Genomic DNA, 20,696 nt, shown 5'->3' with positions numbered 1-20,696 from the left:
ATATAGAAAGTATTTTACATTATATACACATTTACTGTGGGTTTTTTTTTTAATTGTAAGCCGCCTCGAAAATTTTAAATAGAGAGGCAGGGTAAAAAGTGTAGCTAGCTAGAAAAAAAATGAATAATCAGTGCATGTGAAATTACAAAAGGAGTAATTAGGAAACTGATAGTGAGGTGCAGGGGGGATCCCCCTGGCTCCTACACACGTACAAGGTTGCTCACTGGCTCTTAGCTATATGAGTAGCAGATTGTTTCAAATCCGTTCTGAGGCAGGCACACAGGTAACTACATCTCTCTGCACCGGAGATTCCCTCAGGGGACCTGGGCACTGGGACTATCCGCTCCACCTTCGCGTGGCCGCGGGGAGTTCCACCGTCCCGGCCAGGACCTGGGGCTGGTTAGCTGAGCCACCGACCCGCTGAAGAAGTTGCGGTGGGGTTGGCCAGCAACCCGGGGTGGGGGGATTCTCTAGAGACAGCGGCCCATCCAGCAACGAAGTACGGTCCGTACACACGTGTATATACACACACACACACTTCCCGCCCCACACACCGACCCACCCCTACCTACCTCTTCTGACCCGAGCGGCAGGTGGCGAAGGAGGAAAGAGCCGGGCTTGCCAGGGAGGCACCGGGGCAGGGACCGCTGCTGAGCGGCAGACTCCAGCAAGCCGCCCTCCTCCTTGACCGGGCTCTGGCTGGAGCGCGGAGAGTCCCGGTTTGAGCGCCACCGCCGTCCAGGCACATGCGCCGGGCTGCTGCTAAGGCGGGAGCTGCTGCTGCTGCTGAGCCCAGCCGCCCTTTCCTGCGTGGAGCCCTCGCCGCTCGCGACCCGGCCCCACTTGCTTGACACGCACTAGGAGGCGGCGTTACAGCCCGGAGTTAATGCCCCACGTGCAGGTGGGGAAACTGAGGCTCGGGCTCCTTTCCGAGGACAGGCCAAGCAGAGGTTCGCCCGCGGACAAGCTGGCTACCCCCCGAGGGCACTAAGAGCAATGCAGGGCAGCCTCAGGTCAGAGTCCCGCTGAGGCACGGGGCGGAGCCTACTTACCTTGCCTGCTGGTCTGCCCAGAAATGTTATACTAGTACAAGCTAAGAGATAAAATTAACTTAATATAGTTATACCAGCATAATTCCCCGTGTGGACTCTTCAAGTGTAAGATGGCTGGTTTTAGCTTGTGTCCTTTGGGAAGGGGGCTATGTTAAATAATAATAATAATTAATAATACATAATTAATAAAACATTCCCCATAGAGGGTTAGATTAGTGAACTCAGACGAGTAGAGCTATACTGGTTTGATTGGCAAAACTTTACCATGTAAGCACAGTGACAGGACCAGATTTATAAAGATAGTTGGGTGCCTAAGCAACAGTAAAAGTAACTTAAAGTACCTTACAGGTACTGTCCTATTGCAACCAGGGTACTCCCCAGCTCTTCAAATAACTCCGTGCTGGCTTTTGCAGCACCCAGTCAGCTCTTGACAGAGTTGGGTTGGCACCCACTTACTTTCACTGACTTTTTCAGTGCCACATCAAAATCCCCATGGTATCTATTTACCCATCTGTCAGTACCTATTGACATTTGAAAAGCACTGCCAGAAACAGGGGTGCCATTTCAGAAGGGGGGGGCCGTGTTGCAGCTTTAACCATGATTCCATTACAAAGGCTACTTTGGGGTTTTTTGCAGGTGATAACCTGGAAATTAACTGACAGAAACAGTGTTCCTAATTATTGTGAAATATAACAAAATACCAATTACAGCCACATTTCCATTTTTGTACATTTTGAACAATCAACAGCAAGATCTATCCAAACCCAAATCTTGAGGTGTCAATTCTGGAGCTTTAACACATGTTTGATACTTGGAACACTATGTTTAGAAGAGATACTATCTGCATAAATCTACTTAGTCTTGCAATTATTGTTGGTTTTAAATGTTTTATGGTCTAAATTATGAAGAGGAGAATGTGATAGATAATTTCTTCCAGAAATGTTTGAAGTAAATACATTACTGAAAAACAATCACTCCAGATTGCACTAAGGATTTGAGAGTATAAACATCACCTTCGTGACATTCACTGAAGATATGCAAATGTGTGAGATTTAAAAATATTAAAGAGTAAGTAAACAGGAGCTAAGATTACTTACCAGTTAGAAGAGAAGGTGTGATGACGCATCAGGGTTCCCTGCAGCCCCGTAGCAGCGAGAACAGACTCCAACAGCCAGTAGAATAGAGAGGGTTTATTGCTTCTCCAGGATTCAGCACAGCACAGCACAGACGTGATGTGGGTACAGGAGTCAAGGCCAGGATGCCGCAGACCTCTGAGATTAGGGGATCCATTGCCCCCTACCCCCCCCCCCGAACACTCAATCCTCAGCTTAGGTTGTTCCCTTCATGTTTTCCAACCAGCCCCTGACCCTTCCCCCAACACCTGGGCTACGTCTAGACTGGCATGATTTTCCACAAATGCTTTTAACGGAAAAGTTTTTCCGTTAAAAGCATTTGCGGAAAAAAGCATCTAGATTGGCACGGACGCTTTTCCGCAAAAGCACTTTTTGCGGAAAAGCGTCCGTGCCAATCTAGATGCGGTTTTGCACAAGAAAGGCCCGATCGCCATTTTCACCATCGGGGCTTTTTTGTGCAAAACAGTTTTTAGCTGTCTACACTGGCCCTTTTGCACAGAAGCATTTCCAGAAAAGGGCTTTTGCCCAAATGGGAGCGTGAAAGTATTTGCGCAAGCACTGATTTTGTACATTACAAAGTCAGTGCTCTTGCGCAAAATCAAGTGGCCAGTGTAGACAGCTGGCAAGTTTTTGCGCAAAAGCGGCCACTTTTACGGAAAAACTTGCCAGGCTAGATGCAGCCCGGGTATTCGTCTCTGCCTGCCTCCCTCCCTTTGTCTCTCCCCCTGAGAAGAGCTTTGCTTACTGCCCAGGCTGGGCCTAGGTGTCTGGGCCAATACCATGTTGGTGAGTCAGTGGAAATCACACATCACAACGCAGGGGGACACTGGGTTACAAAGTAAACAACACCCTCACTATGTCACAGAAGGACACACAGCTCAGCAGACGCACAGGTATAAACTGGCTGACTGCTTACGGCAACATTTGTTTGTATCTGCACATATACAAAACCAGCAGCTCCTTAAGAGGTGTTCTAAAAAAGGTTGTAAAATTAAAAAGTGCAATTGCAATCCTACTGAGGAATTAGCATTTGTGTCTAACAGTCTGGATTGACCGTACCTGGTAACCTGACTAAAAACCTATTGTAGTCAAAGGAAAGAATTTCACAGACAAGTGGAACTAAATGAAAGAATAGATGGCCACTATGGGGTATTGCCATTTCCCCAAACTTGGAGAGCTGGAAAAAATTGGAAAGTTTTAAGTGTAGTTTAAGCAATGTTTGTGGTGTGACAGATTTTTTTTTTTTAACAACAGGGAAAGATCCCATGTGATCACTCTTTAGCTCTGCGGCTCTTGCAGTGAAGCACTGAAACATCAAAAGTTGGGCTAACCTGAATGTGCATAAGGGAGTAGCCCCCTCCCATGCCTGGGTACCCCTGTGTCTTCTGGTGTTAGGAGGATCTTGTAACATAGCAACCTGTAAGAATGAGGACAGATATGATAAAATCTTCAGTAATCATCTTCAGAGCTTCCTTCCCTACCAACCCCTCCCTAAGCTTGCTTGTTTCAATTAATTTGAAAAAAATTCTGCAGAAGCTTCCAGCCCTGCTATTCGATTTGTCAGATACACCTCTACATTTGGTGGAGCAAACAGCCTGCTTGGAGGGAGAGAAGAGTGAACTATCTTTTCTGTCAGTGTGGTGAAGGGAGGCAGGTGTGGAGAGCCTGGAGAGGAATATCAGCATAGGTAGTTTTTGGCTGGCTAGTAAGGGGAGAAGAGTAAGCCAAGGGAAGCAAGCAGCAGGACTGCTTACCTTTCTATTTAGCATTAGCTGCTGCAGTTCTGTTCTTGCCAAGAATGGAACCAGTAATCTCAGAAGCTCTGATTCTAACAGAGCTGCCCCTGATTTCACCCAGCAACCAAGCGGAAGTTTGCATGGGCTGGGCTTTTTGTTGTGTTTGTCGAGTCTTGATGCACCTGCATTCCTTTCATTCCTGTGAGCAAAGGGGAGAGGGAGAGGAGAAAGCAAAGCTGCCTGCAGTGCTGTCATTCCTGGCTAGAGTGGAGGCAGGAAACTGTCCTGTTTTGGTAAGAAACTTGGGGTTGGGGGTAGGCTGTAACCCCTCCCAAATGGTACCTTGTCCAGAACCCCATGACAAAGGGCCATAGCAAGAGGATCTGTGGCTCATACCAAAGTGCAATCCCAGACGGACCCATCAGAGCATCTGCACAGATGCCCCTGCCACGTTTCAATCTCCTAGATCAGCGGTTCTCAAATTTTTTGGGCTCCGGAGCCCTTTACATGTGTAAAGATTTATGTGGAGCCACAGAGGTCCACTGATTGTATGTGTTGTACGGTACCTATCAATGTTTTCAGTTTATCAACCTCACATAGCCCCTGGAGATGACTTGCGGAGCCTTGGGGCTCCAGGGAGCACAGTTTGAGAAACACTGTCCTAGATGAAAGAGAATCCCTTGAGTACCTATGGCATATTTTCAACCTAAGTGGTTGCATGCCTGTCTCTCTGTGGGGCTCTGATCAAGTAGGCATGAAAGGATCAAACCTAACACTTGCCATGGGCTGCATCAGGAAAGCCACAGATGGGTCACCGATAGGTGAGTGGCGTCAATACACCCATTCAAAAGACTCACAGTGGGAAGAAACTTTAGATGAGAGTGTTATTGGGCATAAGCCAGAGAAATAAACATTTTTGAGTTTGACAGAGGTTGGTTGCTCAGGTATAGGAATTGGGCTATGTGATCAGGAAAGTAGTGGGAAACACAGTGAGAGAAGAGAAGCATGTAAGGAAAGCTCAGATAGTCAGATAAGGTGGAACCCAGCCAGGCAGGGCCATGAAATGGGATATGCAGCCCCAGGAAGTAGGAGAGGGGCTGGGTCAGATCTAAGAAGCCAGGAGGGTCATTGGTAGGTGGAAGAGGGTGTAAGGAGAGGGATAGGGTGCTGGGCGAGGACAGGAAGCCCAGAGAGCAGAAAATCCTTCTGAACAGCTATATTGTACCATTCCTAATAGAGATGGAGACAGTGCGAAGGAAGACTAGTACTGAGCTGGAGGGGGCAAGGAGATGACCATTCCCACACTCTCATCCCTCTCAGCAGCTCCCTTGAGCTACTGAACCAGTCTGCATACAGAAATATAGGCTGATCCAGAAGAGCATCCATGACCACTGCAAATCCCCCAACAAGTTCTCTACACCAGTGTTTCTCAAATGGTGCTCCGCGGAACCCTGGGATTCCGCGAAGCAAACGTAAGGGTTCCGCGAGAACCCGAACGCTCCCCTCCCCCCGCCCATAGAGACAGAGGAGCCTGGCACACAAAGACGCTGGCTTCTTCCCCGCTCCCCTTTCAGACATCCCCCGCAGCCGCTCTGCTTTTACCAACGGACCTAGCAGCAGCAACAGCTGCTTGTCCCGCTTCTGCCCGATCAACCCAAGATCCCTCTCCCGCGTCCCCTGCTACTGCTCTGCTTTTACCACCGAACCTAGCAGCAGCAACAGCTGCTTGTCCCGCTTCTGCCCAATCAACCCAAGATCCCTGTCCCGCGTCCCCCGCTGCCGCTCTGCTTTTACCACTGGAACTTTATGAAAACACATCAAATAAGCTGGGAAAAATGTGTTGATGTGTGCAGTGATGGTGCCAAAGCAATGGTAGGAACAGTGGCTGGCGCTGTAACACGACTAAAAAATGTAGCACCAAACTGCACCAGCAGTCACTGCATTCTCCACAGACACGCTCTGGTAGTTAAGAATATTTCTCCCTCTCTTAAAAATGTGTTGGACGAAGCAGTACAGATTATTAATTATATAAAAACTCGACCATTACAATCAAGAATGTTCAAAATTATGTGTGAAGATATGGGTAGTCAGCACACAGCCCTGCTTCTACATACAGAAGTCAGGGTATGTCTACACTACCCTCCTAGTTCGAACTAGGAGGGTAATGTAGGCATACCGCACTTGCAAATGAAGCCCGGGATTTGAATTTCCCGGGCTTCATTTGCATAAGCGGAGCACTGCCATTTTTAAAACCCCGCTCGTTCAAACCCCGTGCAGCACAGCTACACGGGGCACAAACTAGGTAGTTCGAACTAGGCTTCCTAGTTCGAACTACCGTTACTCCTTGTGGAGTAGCTGCGCGGCACAGGGTTCGAAAGAGCGGGGTTTTAAAAATGGCAGCGCCCCGCTTATGCAAATGAAGCCCGGGAAATTCAAATCCTGGGCTTCATTTGCAAGTGCGGTATGCCTACATTACCCTCCTAGTTCGAACTAGGAGGGTAGTGTAGACATACCCCCAGGTGGCTATCATGAGGAAAAGTGCTGGTTAGATTATTTGAATTGCATCATGAGCTCTCCGCAAATCTGATGGATCACAAATTCCAACTGTCTGATCGTTTAATAGACTTTTTGTGGTTATCTAGAGTTGCGTATCTTGCAGACATCTTTACAAAACTAAATGAAGTAAATCTGTCGCTGCAAGGAAAGAATGTAAATATTTTTAATGCGAAAGACAAAATTTTGTCATTGTCACGGAAGCTACAGTTTTGGATCTCATCTGTAGGATGAAATGATTTGGATTGTTTACCAACTCTGAATGATTTCCTTGAAGAAAATGGATACAAACTTGATGAAGATTTTCGCAGCGACATTGCAGATCATCTCCGCGATTTATATACGAACATCATTAAGTATTTTCCAAACATCAATGACAACAATAACTGGATTCAAAATCCATTAAGTTTAACAGAAAAGCCAGTCAGTTTTTCTACACAAGATTATGAAAACCTAATTGAAATCGCTTCAGTTGGCCAATTAATACAAAAATTTAAAGAAGTTTCTCTGATTACATTTTGGAGTGACTTATATCAAAGTCAAGAATATTCATCTTTATCAAGACACGCAATTCGTCAGCTGTTACCCTTTGCCAGTACATACTTGTGCGAAACTGGGTTCTCGAACTATGCAGCAATGAAAACGAAATACAGAAATCGACTGAATGCTGCGCCAGATATACGAATTCAACTTTCTAGTATTAAACCAAATATAAAAAGAATTTGCCAAGAAAAGAAGAAAAACCACTCTTCACATTGAAAACTATGAATATAATTAATATTATTTGATAGTTTTATTTTTGTACATATTTAATATGATTTTTGTTGAATTCAAATTAATGGTGATCTCATGACCGTATTTAGCATGTTATTACTACCAATTGTGGTGTACTGGCAGTCTGTGTGTGTTTGGGTGTGGGTTTTTTTTTTTTTTTTTTTTTTTTGCTCGACAAACTTAATACCTGGCTAGGGGGTTCCTTGAAATTTTTCTGAGTTTGAAAGGGTTCCGTGGTCAAAAAAATTGGGAAATACTGCTCTACACCATCATACAATGGAGCCATGTGCTCCTAGAACCCCGCAGGGTCACAGCTGCCTTGGGTATTCTGACTAAAGGTTCATTCCAGAGAGTCAAAGGCAAGACCACAGGAATAACCCAGTCCATTGCCTCCTACATAGTGCACCAGTTCCTGAAGTCTGGCTGAACTACACCCATGACTTAGTCAATTTCCCAGTGATAGATAAATACAGCAGAGGAACATGTGGGAGTTTGATAGGTTAGTCACATTTTCCATCTGTACTCAACTTGAGGTATGTCATTATTAGGCAGCGAAGCATAGATCTATACACATACATCAATAAATACATGACGTATACTCACAACATGATGGCAATGTACAATTCCTGTTCACAGATGTCATTCCTGGATCTTGCCATGATGCTTACGTCTGGGAAATGTCAGGACTTTCACAACACTTAATCAAAAAGGAATTCCCAGCAAGGTGGCTGCTGGATCAGAAATTCAAACACATACACACACACACACAAACTGCACCATTGCTTTCTCCCAAGAGAAAGCACACCTCATACAGGCACCCCAGCTTATTGCCTTTGCCATAGCCAGCCCTGCCCACTGCTGATCACTGCAATGCAAGACATGCATAAAGATATGGGGTTGGGTTGTTGTTGTTGTTGGGTTTTTTGTTTGTTTTGTTTTTTGCTTCACATCTCTCCTTCACAGGAGATAGACAATATCATAGGAACCAATTTCATGGGTGCTCTGGTGTGGGTTCTCAGAACCCCCAATCAGTTGTTCAGTAAGTCATGCTGATCAGCTGCTTTCCTCCCCTTCCCACACCTCCCACCCCACTGCAGATTAGCTGTTTAGTGGCAGATGTGAGGCACTAAGGGAAGAGAGTGAGGAGGGAGTCGGGAAGAGATAATGTGGGGTGGGGTGAGGCTGTGGGAGGGGGTGTAGGGCTTAGGGCAGAGCAGGTGTGAAGCACCCCAGGGAAAACTGAAAATCAGCATCTGTGGGCAATAGCCCCCTTAATCATGGTTCTTGATACCATTGTCAACCCTCAGATTGAAGCCAAAACCCAGTCTCACCATGCTCACTGAACCATTCAGCCAGTGAGAGAGAGAGAGGGAGAGAGAGACCCTTCAGCATCCTCAAAAAATCAGTGGATGTGTCTCCATCTGTCTGGTGGCACATTGTACTATAACCACAGATGGATCAATAGTATATTCTTGTCATGCTGATGTGAATTAAAGTAAGCGGCAATTTCATGGTACCAAATTTACCTGTTATGGTCTAAAATTCTACGTGGTTTATATAGAAACACACATTAGAAGATCTGCCTGATTTACCATTGTGTTACTGCAGTTTTATACTCATATAGTTCAAGTGAAATCAATGGCCAGATTCATCAATGTTGTGGAAGCAGGACTAAAGGAAAGGGGATTTGGGTGGCCATTTCAGGGTTTGTCAGTAGTAGAGCAAGAGTCTGGGTCACTCTGACTCCTGCTAACGCGAGAGCCAGAAGAGACGCTGTGTTCGTTTTTCTGTCTCTCTCACATTGATAAGAGTGGAATGCTTACCTCAGTGAGAACCTTGAGATAAGACAGTGTCCGATGGGAACTGAATGGGCAGGGAAGTAATTGTTTAATGTTATATGTAACAGAAAGGTATATATATTGGCTTTTAATTGTTTTGTATTTGAAGATCCGCTTATGGATGTCTTCCCTTGCAATATTGCTCGAATAAACTGCCTCTGGCTACTTGTTGCTTAAACACAATGCAGAGTGAAGGCTTGTTTTCTTCCACAATGTGCTTTGGCTGCTTTGTGCCACTCAGCAATCCAATCACACTAGTGAATCTAGCTCAGTGGAGTTACAACTTTATACAGCTGGGTTAGTGCTGAGGTGAATCAGGTTTTGGGTGTTTAACAGGTTTGTACAAAGGTTTTATACACATTAAATACATGTAAGGGACACAGCGTAAGTGGTAGTACATGAGTTATGAAACTAACTTGATCCATGTTAGCAGCTATCTAGAGTGAATCTCTAGCTACAGTGAAATCAATGGGAATTTTACCATTGACTTCAATAGGACCAGTAGGTCACTCTTCATTTCTCCATCTTCACTGTCTGTTGTTCCTTCAGCTAAAGCACACCATTCCGGGATGTATCTTATCCAAAGATAAGAATGCACAACTAATTGCATCACATTCCATATAAATTCTATGCCTTGGAAACTAACAATTTCCTTTTTGCAAGGGGTATTTTATTCTTTATTGAGCTGGTGTGCCTAGAGCCCTGTCTTCTCTCTCAGATGATCTCATGTAAATAAGTGCAGTTCCGTTGACTTCAATAAAATGACTTCTCAGTTTACACAAGCTCAGAAACTGGCCCATTGTATTTATTTCTATTAAATGTTTTTAAGTTGACATATTCCTATTAACATTGGCCTCTATTTAATAATTCCATTTCATGCAGTAGGTGGTGCTCTGACTCTTCTTAACTACAAACTTAAGTCCTGATCAGTTGTCAGAGATGAGTATTTCTATTTTATTCCAACACATCTTTCTAAATATTCTAATAAAATACATACTTTGGGATACTTTCATCACTTATATCTGGGACAGCATTTTGTTTATCTTTTTTACAAGGCTCATCAGATTCTCTATTTGGAAATAGATGTTAAAGGGAAGGATAAATTTTCCAGAAATCCAATCAAACATGCACAAATTCAGAAATCTGATCTGCAGCCATGCAGAATTCATACTTTTTCAGCTAAGCACGACATTAATTTGACATTAATTTGTCAAATATATTGTAAAATAGAGAAGAAAAAAAGTCCACCATAAATGTTCACCAAAATAGTCAGCTGAAAATTTAGATTTTTTTTTTTTGAGGAAAAAAAATCCTGAAAACCCACGTTGAATTTTCAACTAGCTGTACTCTAAAAAGGAGGTAAACTATTGTTTATAGATAGAAAATAAGTACCGGTATGCTGCCTTTCCAACATTCTGATCATTCAAGAAATCTCATTCACACAAGAAACCCCTTTTTATCAATGCATTTAAAAAAAAACACTTTGATTTTCAGACTTTTCTGCAAGGAATCTTATAATACATGCTTTTCCAATTGCTTGTTAGAATGTATCTGTTATTTTCTGCATAGTTTGCTTTTTATTGTGCTCTCATGCATAGATACATATAAAAGGTCCCTATCTCGTTGTAAGGGATGATAAAGTCATTGCTTTCTTTTCAGTTAAGCAAACCCAGAGATTCTTCTCTGAGTTTTACACAATCTTGATGGGCTAGAATCTAGAATTATTCTTGCAAACTCTCATGAAACTAAGAGAAAAAGATACCTGAAACAATTGACTACACAATGTATCCCATTTTATTTAAAAATCTAATATCTAACACAGCCATAACATTTAATTCCTCACAATTCACTGGGACCTTTATTATTTTGAAAATATGACAATTTTAATTAAATTAAAGTCTCTGTAAATTTATTTTTAAAATGGTTATTTTCAAAAAATATATACAATACAATGAAAGTACACTCAAGTGTCATTTTTATTTCTTTTCGGACACTGCCGAGATAATACATTCACTATATATATGAAAAATGTATTTATTTTTATTTGCATTTCACATGTGTCAGCCGACGGTCAGGGCAGTGTGTGTGTATGTGTGTTTCCGAGAAAAGGTTTAATGTCCGTGTCTTTACTGCTAGGACCGGGGTCCCGTCGCAGAGGGTGGCCAGCAGGCCAACAGACGCCCCGTTATATAGGAAGAGCTTATTACACCTTAGATTTTAGCTGCTAGAACACAGGGGTTCCTTCGCAGCGGGCAGCCTAGGAAAGGCTGAAAAGGTGCCCCAACGGATCTTGTCACCTGGGAGTGACACAGATCCAAATGCCCAAGCTCTCCCTATGTCTGTCCCTTTATGACCGGCTGAAGTTCTTTTAAATTGTGCTTGGTTCTGTTACAGCAACTGGAGGAGTCAGGTTAAAGCTTAAACAGCTACAGGTTTATTAAAAGACTTATAAAAGCATATGGTTACAATGGCTATTGCTCTATTTCTTAAATGCTAGCAAATATATATACAGGCAGTCCCCGAGTTACGCGGATCCGACTTATGTCGGATCCGCAGTTACGAACGGGGCCCTTCCTCTCCCTGGTCTCCCTGCAGACCAGGGAGACGGGGGGGGGGGGGAGGCAAAGCAGAGCAAAGCAGAGTCAGGCCGCGGAGCGCGCAGTCAGCTGACCACGGGGACGGGGAGCAAAGCAGAGCAAAGAGGCCAAATTCTTATCTAAGAGGCCAAATTCTACTGGTCCGTTTTGTGGCGCCAGTTCTTACAACCAAGTTTCAAATTATTTTATACTTGCAAGAGAGATAACTAAATTGTGAATACTAGAAATTTTTTTTACTGGGCGAGAGATTCCTCCCCCCCGCGGATGGATGTGTGTTCGTATCAATATGGGTTTCAGTCAAGGGCACTCCTTGGCAGCCTCTTGGTCAGCAATTGGCGTATCTCTGTTTACAGCCATTCACGGTCACACAGCCTGGACCTTCTGCTCTGTGTGCCCTGGATGCTCCAGGCAAGCAAAAATGGATGTTACAAGGGGGGTTCCTGTCTGGCTACAACATGTCACTACCAAACATTCAAAATACATAAGCAACAACATCTAAAAACTTATTCTTACTAGCACGTTCTTATTATCTGCATTTGTAAAGGCATCTAATGGTGTAGCATCTCAAGGTGCTCTAGGAGCCTGCCAATACCAGAAGATTAAAGAGTTTGCAAGCTCAGTCTCTGATCCTGCTATTTGATACAAATCAATGGAGTTCCACAGAGATGGTAGAACCCAGAACTAGAAGAAGGAGAGTTTACAGGATGAAGAACAGAGGGACCACAGTTAGGGTACAGCTAGACTGCGAGGATCTATCGGAAAAAGATACGCAAAATGCGTTCTTTTAGTTTAGAGGTTTTTAGTTTGTTGCCATTCTTCTAAATTTTATGTAATGTAAGAAGGATCTATATATTACTCCCTACATATCCCTGATATTTACAGAAAGCAAACAGGAGCAGACAATTCAAACAGACAAAGTAATACCTAGGGCACAGGGGCAATCATAAGGCCTGGCAATTCAAAAGGCCCTGGGGCCCCTGCCTGCTGCCGTGGCCGGAGCCCTGGGCCCTTTAAATTACCACCAGAACACTGTATGGCACACTCCAGGTGGCTCTGCTGGCTGCCTGAGGGGGTGGAGGAGCATGGCATTGTCCAGGTGGTGCTGAGGTCTGGCTGCCCCAACCCCAACCCCATCCCTTCTGTCCAAGACCCTGCCCCTTCTTCCAAGGAACACAGTGCCAGCTTCCAGGAGCACAATGCTGGCTCCCCGCACCTTGCTGAGAGGCCCAGCAAGTCTGTCATCTCCTCCTACCCTTGTTAATAACACTTCCTATTTATACAGCATAGCTGAATTGTGAAGACTTGTGTCTCACCGGCATGTGGTACCTCACGTGTTTCCAGAATGTAGAGTTGGATGCATATGGGCTTTGCGTGTGCTTCTCTTTCCATTTGATAGTACCTTGTTGCTTGATGATGTGCCTGAGTGATTCTTGCAAGCCTTTATAGTCCCCAATTGTCTCCATTTCAAGGAGGATCACCTTTATGTCGTTCTGAATAAGGGCACTGTATAAAGCAATCTGATGTTCGTAAGCAAATTCCTCACATTCAATTAGCTGTGGTGTCAGAATGATTATCAGTCTCCGACTCTTCAGTATTCTCATTTCAAATGCATTGGCAGCATCTAATAATGTACCCAAAAAAATCACAAGATTGTGAGATTTCTTTTACAGATTCCTCAATATTCAGATCTCTCCGTTTAATATATATTTCACTGAAAATTACCTGTTTCCCTGTACCCTGGTGCCACTATTTAAAAGGCATTTCTAATTTTGGTGCTCTGCACAATTTTGAAAACCAAGGTCAAATGTAATGGTGATGGCTTATACCGGATCTGAGTTTGGTTCATAGTTTTTTTACAATTAGAGCTTCTCAAATCATGTCCCATGCAGAACCAACTGGCAATATGCATCTGTGAATTGTATAAGCAGACTCTCATTTACTTCTTTTTGGGAATGCAGACCTATAGTATAGTCACATTAACAGACTTTAGCACCTTTACTACTGACTCCTGGCAATGACACAGTGATGTTGCAGCACTGAATATGTTATCCAGATCAGTCATTTCTATAAAGAACTCTCCAATATCTATGGCAATGTTTCTCAACCTTTTTTATAAAGTACCCCTTTAAAAAAAAAAGGATCCCCTGTAACTACAGTTTTCAGACACACACACAAATTTTCTACCATTGCAAAACATTTGTTTAAACAACTTAATTGTAGCTGTGTGGATGATGAAATGTTTGTGTGTAAAAAGTACAAAAATAATAAAGCTCTGTAAAACTTAAAACAAAATTCAGTTTTCTCCAAATTTCAGTTGTGTTGATGTACCCTCCAGACTTCTCTTGAGTACCCTAAAGGGTACTCATACCATTGGTTGAGAACCACTGATCTATGGGAAGTTTTGTTTAAAAATAGAGGAAACAATATTGCCAGTTTTATCAAGAGAGAAAAAACGGTAAATGATTCAGTACACACAGAGAGCCATACTGTACTTTGTTCCTAATCTTTGTGTGCAGTTCCCTCTGTGTGTAAATTCAATGGAAGTTGTGTCCAGAGTTCATGGTTATAGCATGGCCTTTTAGGAATACTATCAGAATCGGGTTGACAAAATGGACATAGACAAATCTACATTAGTGTCAAAAGCATAGTGTGTAATTTACAACTATGCAAATCCCAGAGAGACTTGTAATAGCTGAGTTTTTGTTAACAAAGTCACAGCTAAACTACATCTCATACTACTAGGGTATGTCTACACTACAAAGTTAATTCGAACTAACAGCTGTTAGTTCGAATTAACTTTCATAGGCGCTACACATGCAAACCGCTAGTTCGAACTTAATTCGAACTAGCAGAGCACTTAATTCAAACTAGGTAAACCTCATTCTACGAGGACTAATGCCTAGTTCGAATTAAGTAGTTCGAATTAAGGGCTGTGTAGCAACTTAATTCGAACTAGTGGGAGGCTAGCCCTCCCTAGCTTGCCCTGGTGGCCACTCTGGGCCAAACCAGGGAAACTCTTCTGCCCCCTCCCGGCCCCAGAGCCCTTAAAGGGGCACGGTCTGGCTACGGTGCTTGTGCCAGGTGCAAGCCTGCCAGCACCTAGCCAGCACACCCTGCACCTGGCACGGCATGAGCCAGCCACCCACTACCACCCAGCCCTCCGCCTCTTCCCGGGACCAGGCTGGTGGCTCACAGGAGTCTGCCCGGGGTCGCAAGAGGTAGGCACCCGCCTGGTCTAGTGTGGAGATCGTGGACCTCATCCAGGTTTGGGGGGAGGCCTCCAACGTCCACGACCTCCGCACTAGGCACAGGAAAGTGGCCGTCTAGGGCAGGAGAGCTGCCAACCTGGCCACCAAAGGTCACATGCGAACCCAGGAGCAGGTTGGCATGAAAATCAAGGTGGTCCAGTGAGACCCCCCCGACCCTGAGCCCTGAGCTTAGAACATAAGAACATAAGAACGGCCGTACTGGGTCAGACCAAAGGTCCATCTAGCCCAGTAGCCTGTCTGCTGACAGTGTCCAACACCAGCTACCCTGGAGGGGATGGATCGAAGACAATGACCAAGCCATTTGTCTCGTGCCATCCATCTCCAGCCTTCCACAAACAGAGGCCAGGGACACCGTTCCTACCCCCTGGCTAATAGCACTCCATGGACCCAACCTCCATGACTTTATCTAACTTCTCTTTAAACTCTGTTATAGTTCTAGTCTTCACAGTCTCCTGTGGCAAGGAGTTCCACAGGTTGACTATTTGCTTTGTGAAGAAGAACTTTCTTTTATTAGTTTGAAGCCTGCTACCCATTCATTTCATTTGGTGTCCTCTAGTCCTTCTATTATGGGAACTAATGAAGAACTTTTCTTTATGCACCCTCTCCACACCACTCATGATTTTGTAGACCTCTATCATATCCCCCCTCAGTCTCCTCTTTTCTAAGCTGAAAAGTTCCAATCTTTTTAGCGTCTCTTCATATGGGACCTGTTCCAAACCAAACACATTTATATGTACCCTTTCCCCAGGCTGCCTTTCTGTAGCCTGGCTTTCAGCTCCGCTGCTTCCTACTTATCCTCTGAGTCACATGTCATCCTAGTACCCCTTGGCAAGGAAGTATTTGATTAGTGACTATAATCAGATCCTACAACCCTGTTCATGCAAGTTATTCATTAGGGAACAACAACGCATGTCCAATTACGAGACTGAAACCTGCACTTGTGATTTTTCCCTTTTCAATTTCTTGTAAAGTTGTTCATGTTGGGCTCAGCGGTGGTTTTGCCACAAGTCTTGAGTTAAAAACAGTGCATAATTATACTGAATAAGCAGATTGTGAACCCGATTTTGCCTTTGAGTGTGTTTACAGTAGAGTTGGAGGTATCATTTCTGCTTTGGCTGATTGAGGTAGCATGCCAAATATAGAAGTTCAGCTATTGTGGCATGCCCACCTAGACAGATTAGCTGACCCAAGTACAATACCATTCCCATCCAAGACCTAGATATGTCCCTGGGGCAGCTCCTCCTGCTGCTGTACAGCCATGACTATGCTTCTATTTTTAGCATGCTAGCTCAGTCAGAACTAGTGTGGGTATACCTATCCAAGCTCAAAATTAATACCTCTAGCTCCAGTGAAGACGCACCTATTTCATGGTTCCCTGTTTCTTCAGAAAAGTGGTAAATAATTTGTGCCACTAATCTGCAGACTACTCTTGCTGGCACACAAGCCAGCCCAGCACTACATCCTCTGGTCCTACCCATGTTCTCCTCACCCACCTCTGCAGAGCGACAGTAGCAGCAGCACAGGGATTATTCTGACACATTGCTGCCCAGAATGTGAGTAACCAGCACAAGAGCATAAAAGGGCACCTTATTCCGCCATGTGAGCTATAGCCAGGGTCACTATCTGACCTCCAAACTAAAAGTAATTCTCTGCAAAGTATCATTTGAGCCTTACCTTCTCCAGGCAACATGTCTCGCCCATAAATGCATAGTTTATATCCATGTTTATTTTCTAGAACATCTGGCAAAATCTGGTGGACAAAATATTCCACAAAATTAGCTTCATTAGTGCGATTTTTGGGATAGATAACACATGCATCATATATCTTCCCATCTGCAAGTTGAAACAAGGGGAAAGCACATGACTGTTAGTGTGGATGAAAAAGCAGTTATTTCAAGAGTTAGAAAAGAAAAATTAATCTTTTGAATAGATTTATTTAGACCTTCCTGTCAAGCAGAAACTTGTAAAGCAGTGTATGGTTATTTGACAACTAAAGATAATGTGCAGCAATATCATTTATGATTGTGAGCTGTGGCAGAATATGTGCAGATGTACAGTGATCCAAACTGGTCATGCTGTAAGAATTAAACAAACCAATGCATGTCAGCATGAATCCAATATAATTTTCAGCATTTGTTCCTTTGGTGGCATCATAAGCCAATAACATTCTTTGCCATCTTAAGACCAGACAGTGCATCTGAACTCTTCCTGTTTGTGGAAATTATCCCTCACTCCCATGATGCCTCATGTAACTTAGTGAAGGGATTGTTCTCTCTCAAAATGTAGAGTCACAGTCACAGCTAACCCCTAGTTCAAATTATCCAGGGTTTCTACAATGGCATTCATTTCCTTCAAGCATATATCCCTTCATCTGCCTCCCTCATCTAATCTTAACCCTGTTTGGTTTGTTGCCATCTCCACAATTTGACATTTACTTCCTCTCCTGGACTGGTCCTTCCTCCTTTGACTTCTTAAATAGGGATTTCATTTGCTTTTTCCATTTTTGGTTATGTCTACATTACTTTTTTTGCAGAAGACACAATACAAATGAAGCATTTTCTCACACTTCATTGCATAATCTCTTCCGATCCATTTTGCAGAAGAGGTTTTTGCGCCAAAAAAAAGCCGTGTAGAGGGGTCCGTTTAGTGCAAAAAACCCCTTTTGCGCAAGATCGTGTATTCCTCCTTTTTTGAGTATGCCACCTATATTTAACTGTGAATGTACTAAAGAACTCTGTAAGGTGCTTTGGGATATAATGAAAGGTGCCATGCAAAGGAAAAGTGAATTGTCTGATGTAAAATAAAATTAGTTAGAAAGAAGGTGCATGCAATAAATGAAGTCTTGCCAGGATTAACAGAGTACATACCAACAGATTGGGTTTACAGGAATTGGTACTGTTTTGCTATAGAGCAGCAATAGCTATTTCCTGCAGTTCTTCACTTACATTACCAGTGAAATAAGAAATATATATAAGACATATTCTATTAACCGGTACCCATCATATACTCTGGGCACCCTTACAACAATTAAAATTGATAGCCTTACATATCATATGGAAAATTTGCACCCTCCCTTCAGAATGCCATGTTCCAAGCAAGGATTTTCTTTGAGTTGAAGTGCTTTTTTGCATAGTACATTACACAGAGCCCATGGGAACAAAGGGCTTGACTCGACGTTAGTATTTGTACATCAAAATATTCCCTTCATACTACATTTAGAAAAGAGCCATCATATTTTATAAAGGCTCTGGGTCTCCTGTGTCTTGCCAATTGGGTGGCCATTTACACTTGTGCATTACAAAGTGGGGGTAAACCACTGCGAGATCTGAATACTCATGTTGCCTAGGCATAAATGACCTCACAAGGTATGAGTGGAGAATCAGGCCCAAAGTGCCTGATCCATAAAGAGTTATGCAATTAAGCCATGTCAGAGGAATTTACTTCTTCCACTTATCTGTTCCTGCCACTCTGTTGTATAATTCGTACTCACCATTCTGGGTTTTGTAGGGTTTAAATATCTCCCGACACAGCAGGACAATATTGATTTGGAAAAAATGGTGAAGTATGACCAAAAGGGCTATTATAACTAACAAAACAAGAATCCCTATTATCAGGTAAGTGTTGTGACGATGTCCTGCCAAGAAAAAAAGACAACATTAGTATTAAAAAAGCTAATATGTGGGACCCATCTTCAACCCCTGACACTCACTCCAAATAGAATATTAAGGAGTAAGGGGATTTATTGAAAGAAGCTTCACCAGAGAGGAATAGCTTTCATGTGCTCAGAGGACCTCACCTACAGCTCCATTCCCTGGGGTTTTGTCAGTGAATGTCTAGTAGAGGTGTTACATCACTGTATTGAGGGGGCTCCCCACACAAGCCTGCTTTCCATGCAGCACTTCAGGACTGTGTGAGGTTTATAAGCTTGTATCTCCAAGCTATAAAGTAGTTATGATACTAAAAAGCCCCTCTTCCCAAAAAAAATGCCCTTTCTCATCATAATTGGAGTGATTTTAGCTGCCATGAGGGATGCAAAAGTGTCCTGTTTTTGACCAGAACACCCAGTCAAAAATAGACCCTGGACACTCCAGGCAGCACCAACTAGAACATTAAAAGTCTGCTCAGTGGTGTAACAGGACTAAGGCAGGTAGCCTGCTTACTGTGTCTTCACAGGTCTCCTGAAAGCAGCAGCATCTCCTCTCTCTGGCACTATGAATAGGGGCAGCCAGGGAGCTCTGCATATGGAGCCCACTTACATGGGCTGGCTCTGCAGCTCCCATTGGCTGAGAACTGTGGCCAGTGAAAGCTGTGTGGACAGCATCTGCAGACCAAACCAGTCAGTGTGCAAAGCTGCCTGGTTATTTCTCTGCATAGAAGGCAGAGGGGGAACATGCCACTGTTTTCATGAGCTACTTGAGGTAAGTGCCACCCAGAGCCTGCACCATTAACAATAGCCAGGTCTACTGATGGGGACAAAGAGGCGTTGAGGGCTGAAAGATGCAGGAATCATCGAGTCTCTGAAGAATGAGGGAAAGAATAAAGTGGTATTTGGACACTCAGTCAGTGAACAAAAAGCGATACTGAGATTGGCTTTACTGTGGAAGAGGAGCAAGAAAGGGGGATTAAGAGATGTGAGGAGTAACCGGCTATTGCAAGTGCTCAGAGAACAATTCTCCCTAAACACACAGATTGACCAGATAAAACATGTTTGTGAATTAACCTCAGAGGACACCAGTGATGGCCTGCTATGAATGGGGAGAACATAAGAACAACCACATTGGGTAAAACCAAAAGTCCATCTACCCCAGTATCTTTTCTTTCAACAGTGGCCAGTGTCAGAAGCTTCAAAGGAAACAAACAGATCTGGGCAACCATCAAGTAACCCATCCTCTGACGTCCATCCCGCCACCTAGCAGTCAGATACTGACAGAGGGAATACTGAAGATGTGGTGATCACCACCTCTAGGACCAAAGAGAGGAAGATGGAAAGATCTGGAGGCAGTGGAGCCACCTAGAGTACATCTTCATAGCAACATTATTTCAAAATATCTAGCATTATTTTAAATAACTTAGTCCGCATCTACACAGCAGGCAGTTATTTTGAAATAATGTCAAAATACTGTCAAGCTGAAGGATTTCTTACTCCGACTCCTGTAACCCTCATTGTACGAGGAGTCGGAGGAAGAGTGCTCTATTTCGAAATAAGTGATGTGTAGACACTCCCAATTTCAATTTCAAAATAAGCTACGCAATTGAGGTAGCTCAATTTGCATAGGTTATTTCAAGTCAAGCCCTGCTGTGTAGATGCTCCCCCTACTGTGCCTGTGGAAAGAAGTCAGGAGACATGAGGAATGTTTTTTCCAGTACCTGGCATTGAGAGAGGAAGAATCAGAAGATATGAGGGACAAATAGTGAATGTGACCCTCAAGTCTTCAGAGCCATGTGGAGAGTGCAGAGCAGTGCTCTGGTGGTGATTTAAAGGGCCAACAGCTTCAGCCACTGTCACTGATGTAGTAGCAGTGGTGGCGGCTGGCAGCCCCAGGCCATTTTGAATCGCTGGGCCCCGGGACAAGTGCCCTCTTTGCCTCTTTGACCCCACCATTGGCGAGCCTGCTGATGGATGATGACCTGGTCTTAGTTATACAAGTACATCTCCTCAGTCACATGGAATATTGTGAGCATATCATACCTATTTTATAGACTGATTCCCATAGATTATCAAATCCAGGCCAAGGTCCTATCTT

General features: G+C 43.7%; 2 protein-coding genes across 5 annotated transcripts in view; both read right to left on the bottom strand.

Moving 5' to 3' along the window:
* IL18R1 (interleukin 18 receptor 1) overlaps positions 1 to 6,084 on the bottom strand; it is a 49,420-nt gene extending 43,336 nt beyond the window's left edge. Inside the window, exons 1-2 of one of the 3 annotated variants that reach the window (XM_089775389.1) lie at positions 3,940 to 6,083; positions 573 to 3,602 (exon numbers count right to left, since the gene is read on the bottom strand). The gene's annotated coding sequence lies outside the window, so the exon portion shown is untranslated. Of the gene's footprint in view, positions 1 to 572 lie in introns of all 3 variants that reach the window. The other 2 variants (XM_075917388.2, XM_075917377.2) reach the window with 2 other exon arrangements.
* A 4,777-nt stretch (positions 6,085 to 10,861) lies between these two features.
* IL33R (interleukin 33 receptor) overlaps positions 10,862 to 20,696 on the bottom strand; it is a 42,878-nt gene continuing 33,043 nt past the window's right edge. For both annotated transcript variants that reach the window (XM_075917375.2, XM_075917376.2), the window contains exons 9-11: positions 18,443 to 18,586; positions 16,627 to 16,785; positions 10,862 to 13,304 (exon numbers count right to left, since the gene is read on the bottom strand). In XM_075917375.2, the coding sequence (XP_075773490.2) occupies positions 12,958 to 13,304; positions 16,627 to 16,785; positions 18,443 to 18,586 (650 nt within the window). In that variant the 3' untranslated portion in view covers positions 10,862 to 12,957. The remainder of the gene's footprint in view (positions 13,305 to 16,626; positions 16,786 to 18,442; positions 18,587 to 20,696) is intronic.

This window comes from Pelodiscus sinensis, chromosome 1 (assembly GCF_052426305.1).
Source record: "Pelodiscus sinensis isolate ZL-2025 chromosome 1, ASM5242630v1, whole genome shotgun sequence".
Lineage (NCBI taxonomy): Eukaryota > Metazoa > Chordata > Testudines > Trionychidae > Pelodiscus > Pelodiscus sinensis.
The sequence above is the reverse complement of the archived record's forward strand: the minus strand, read 5'-3'. Positions and strand labels throughout refer to the sequence as shown.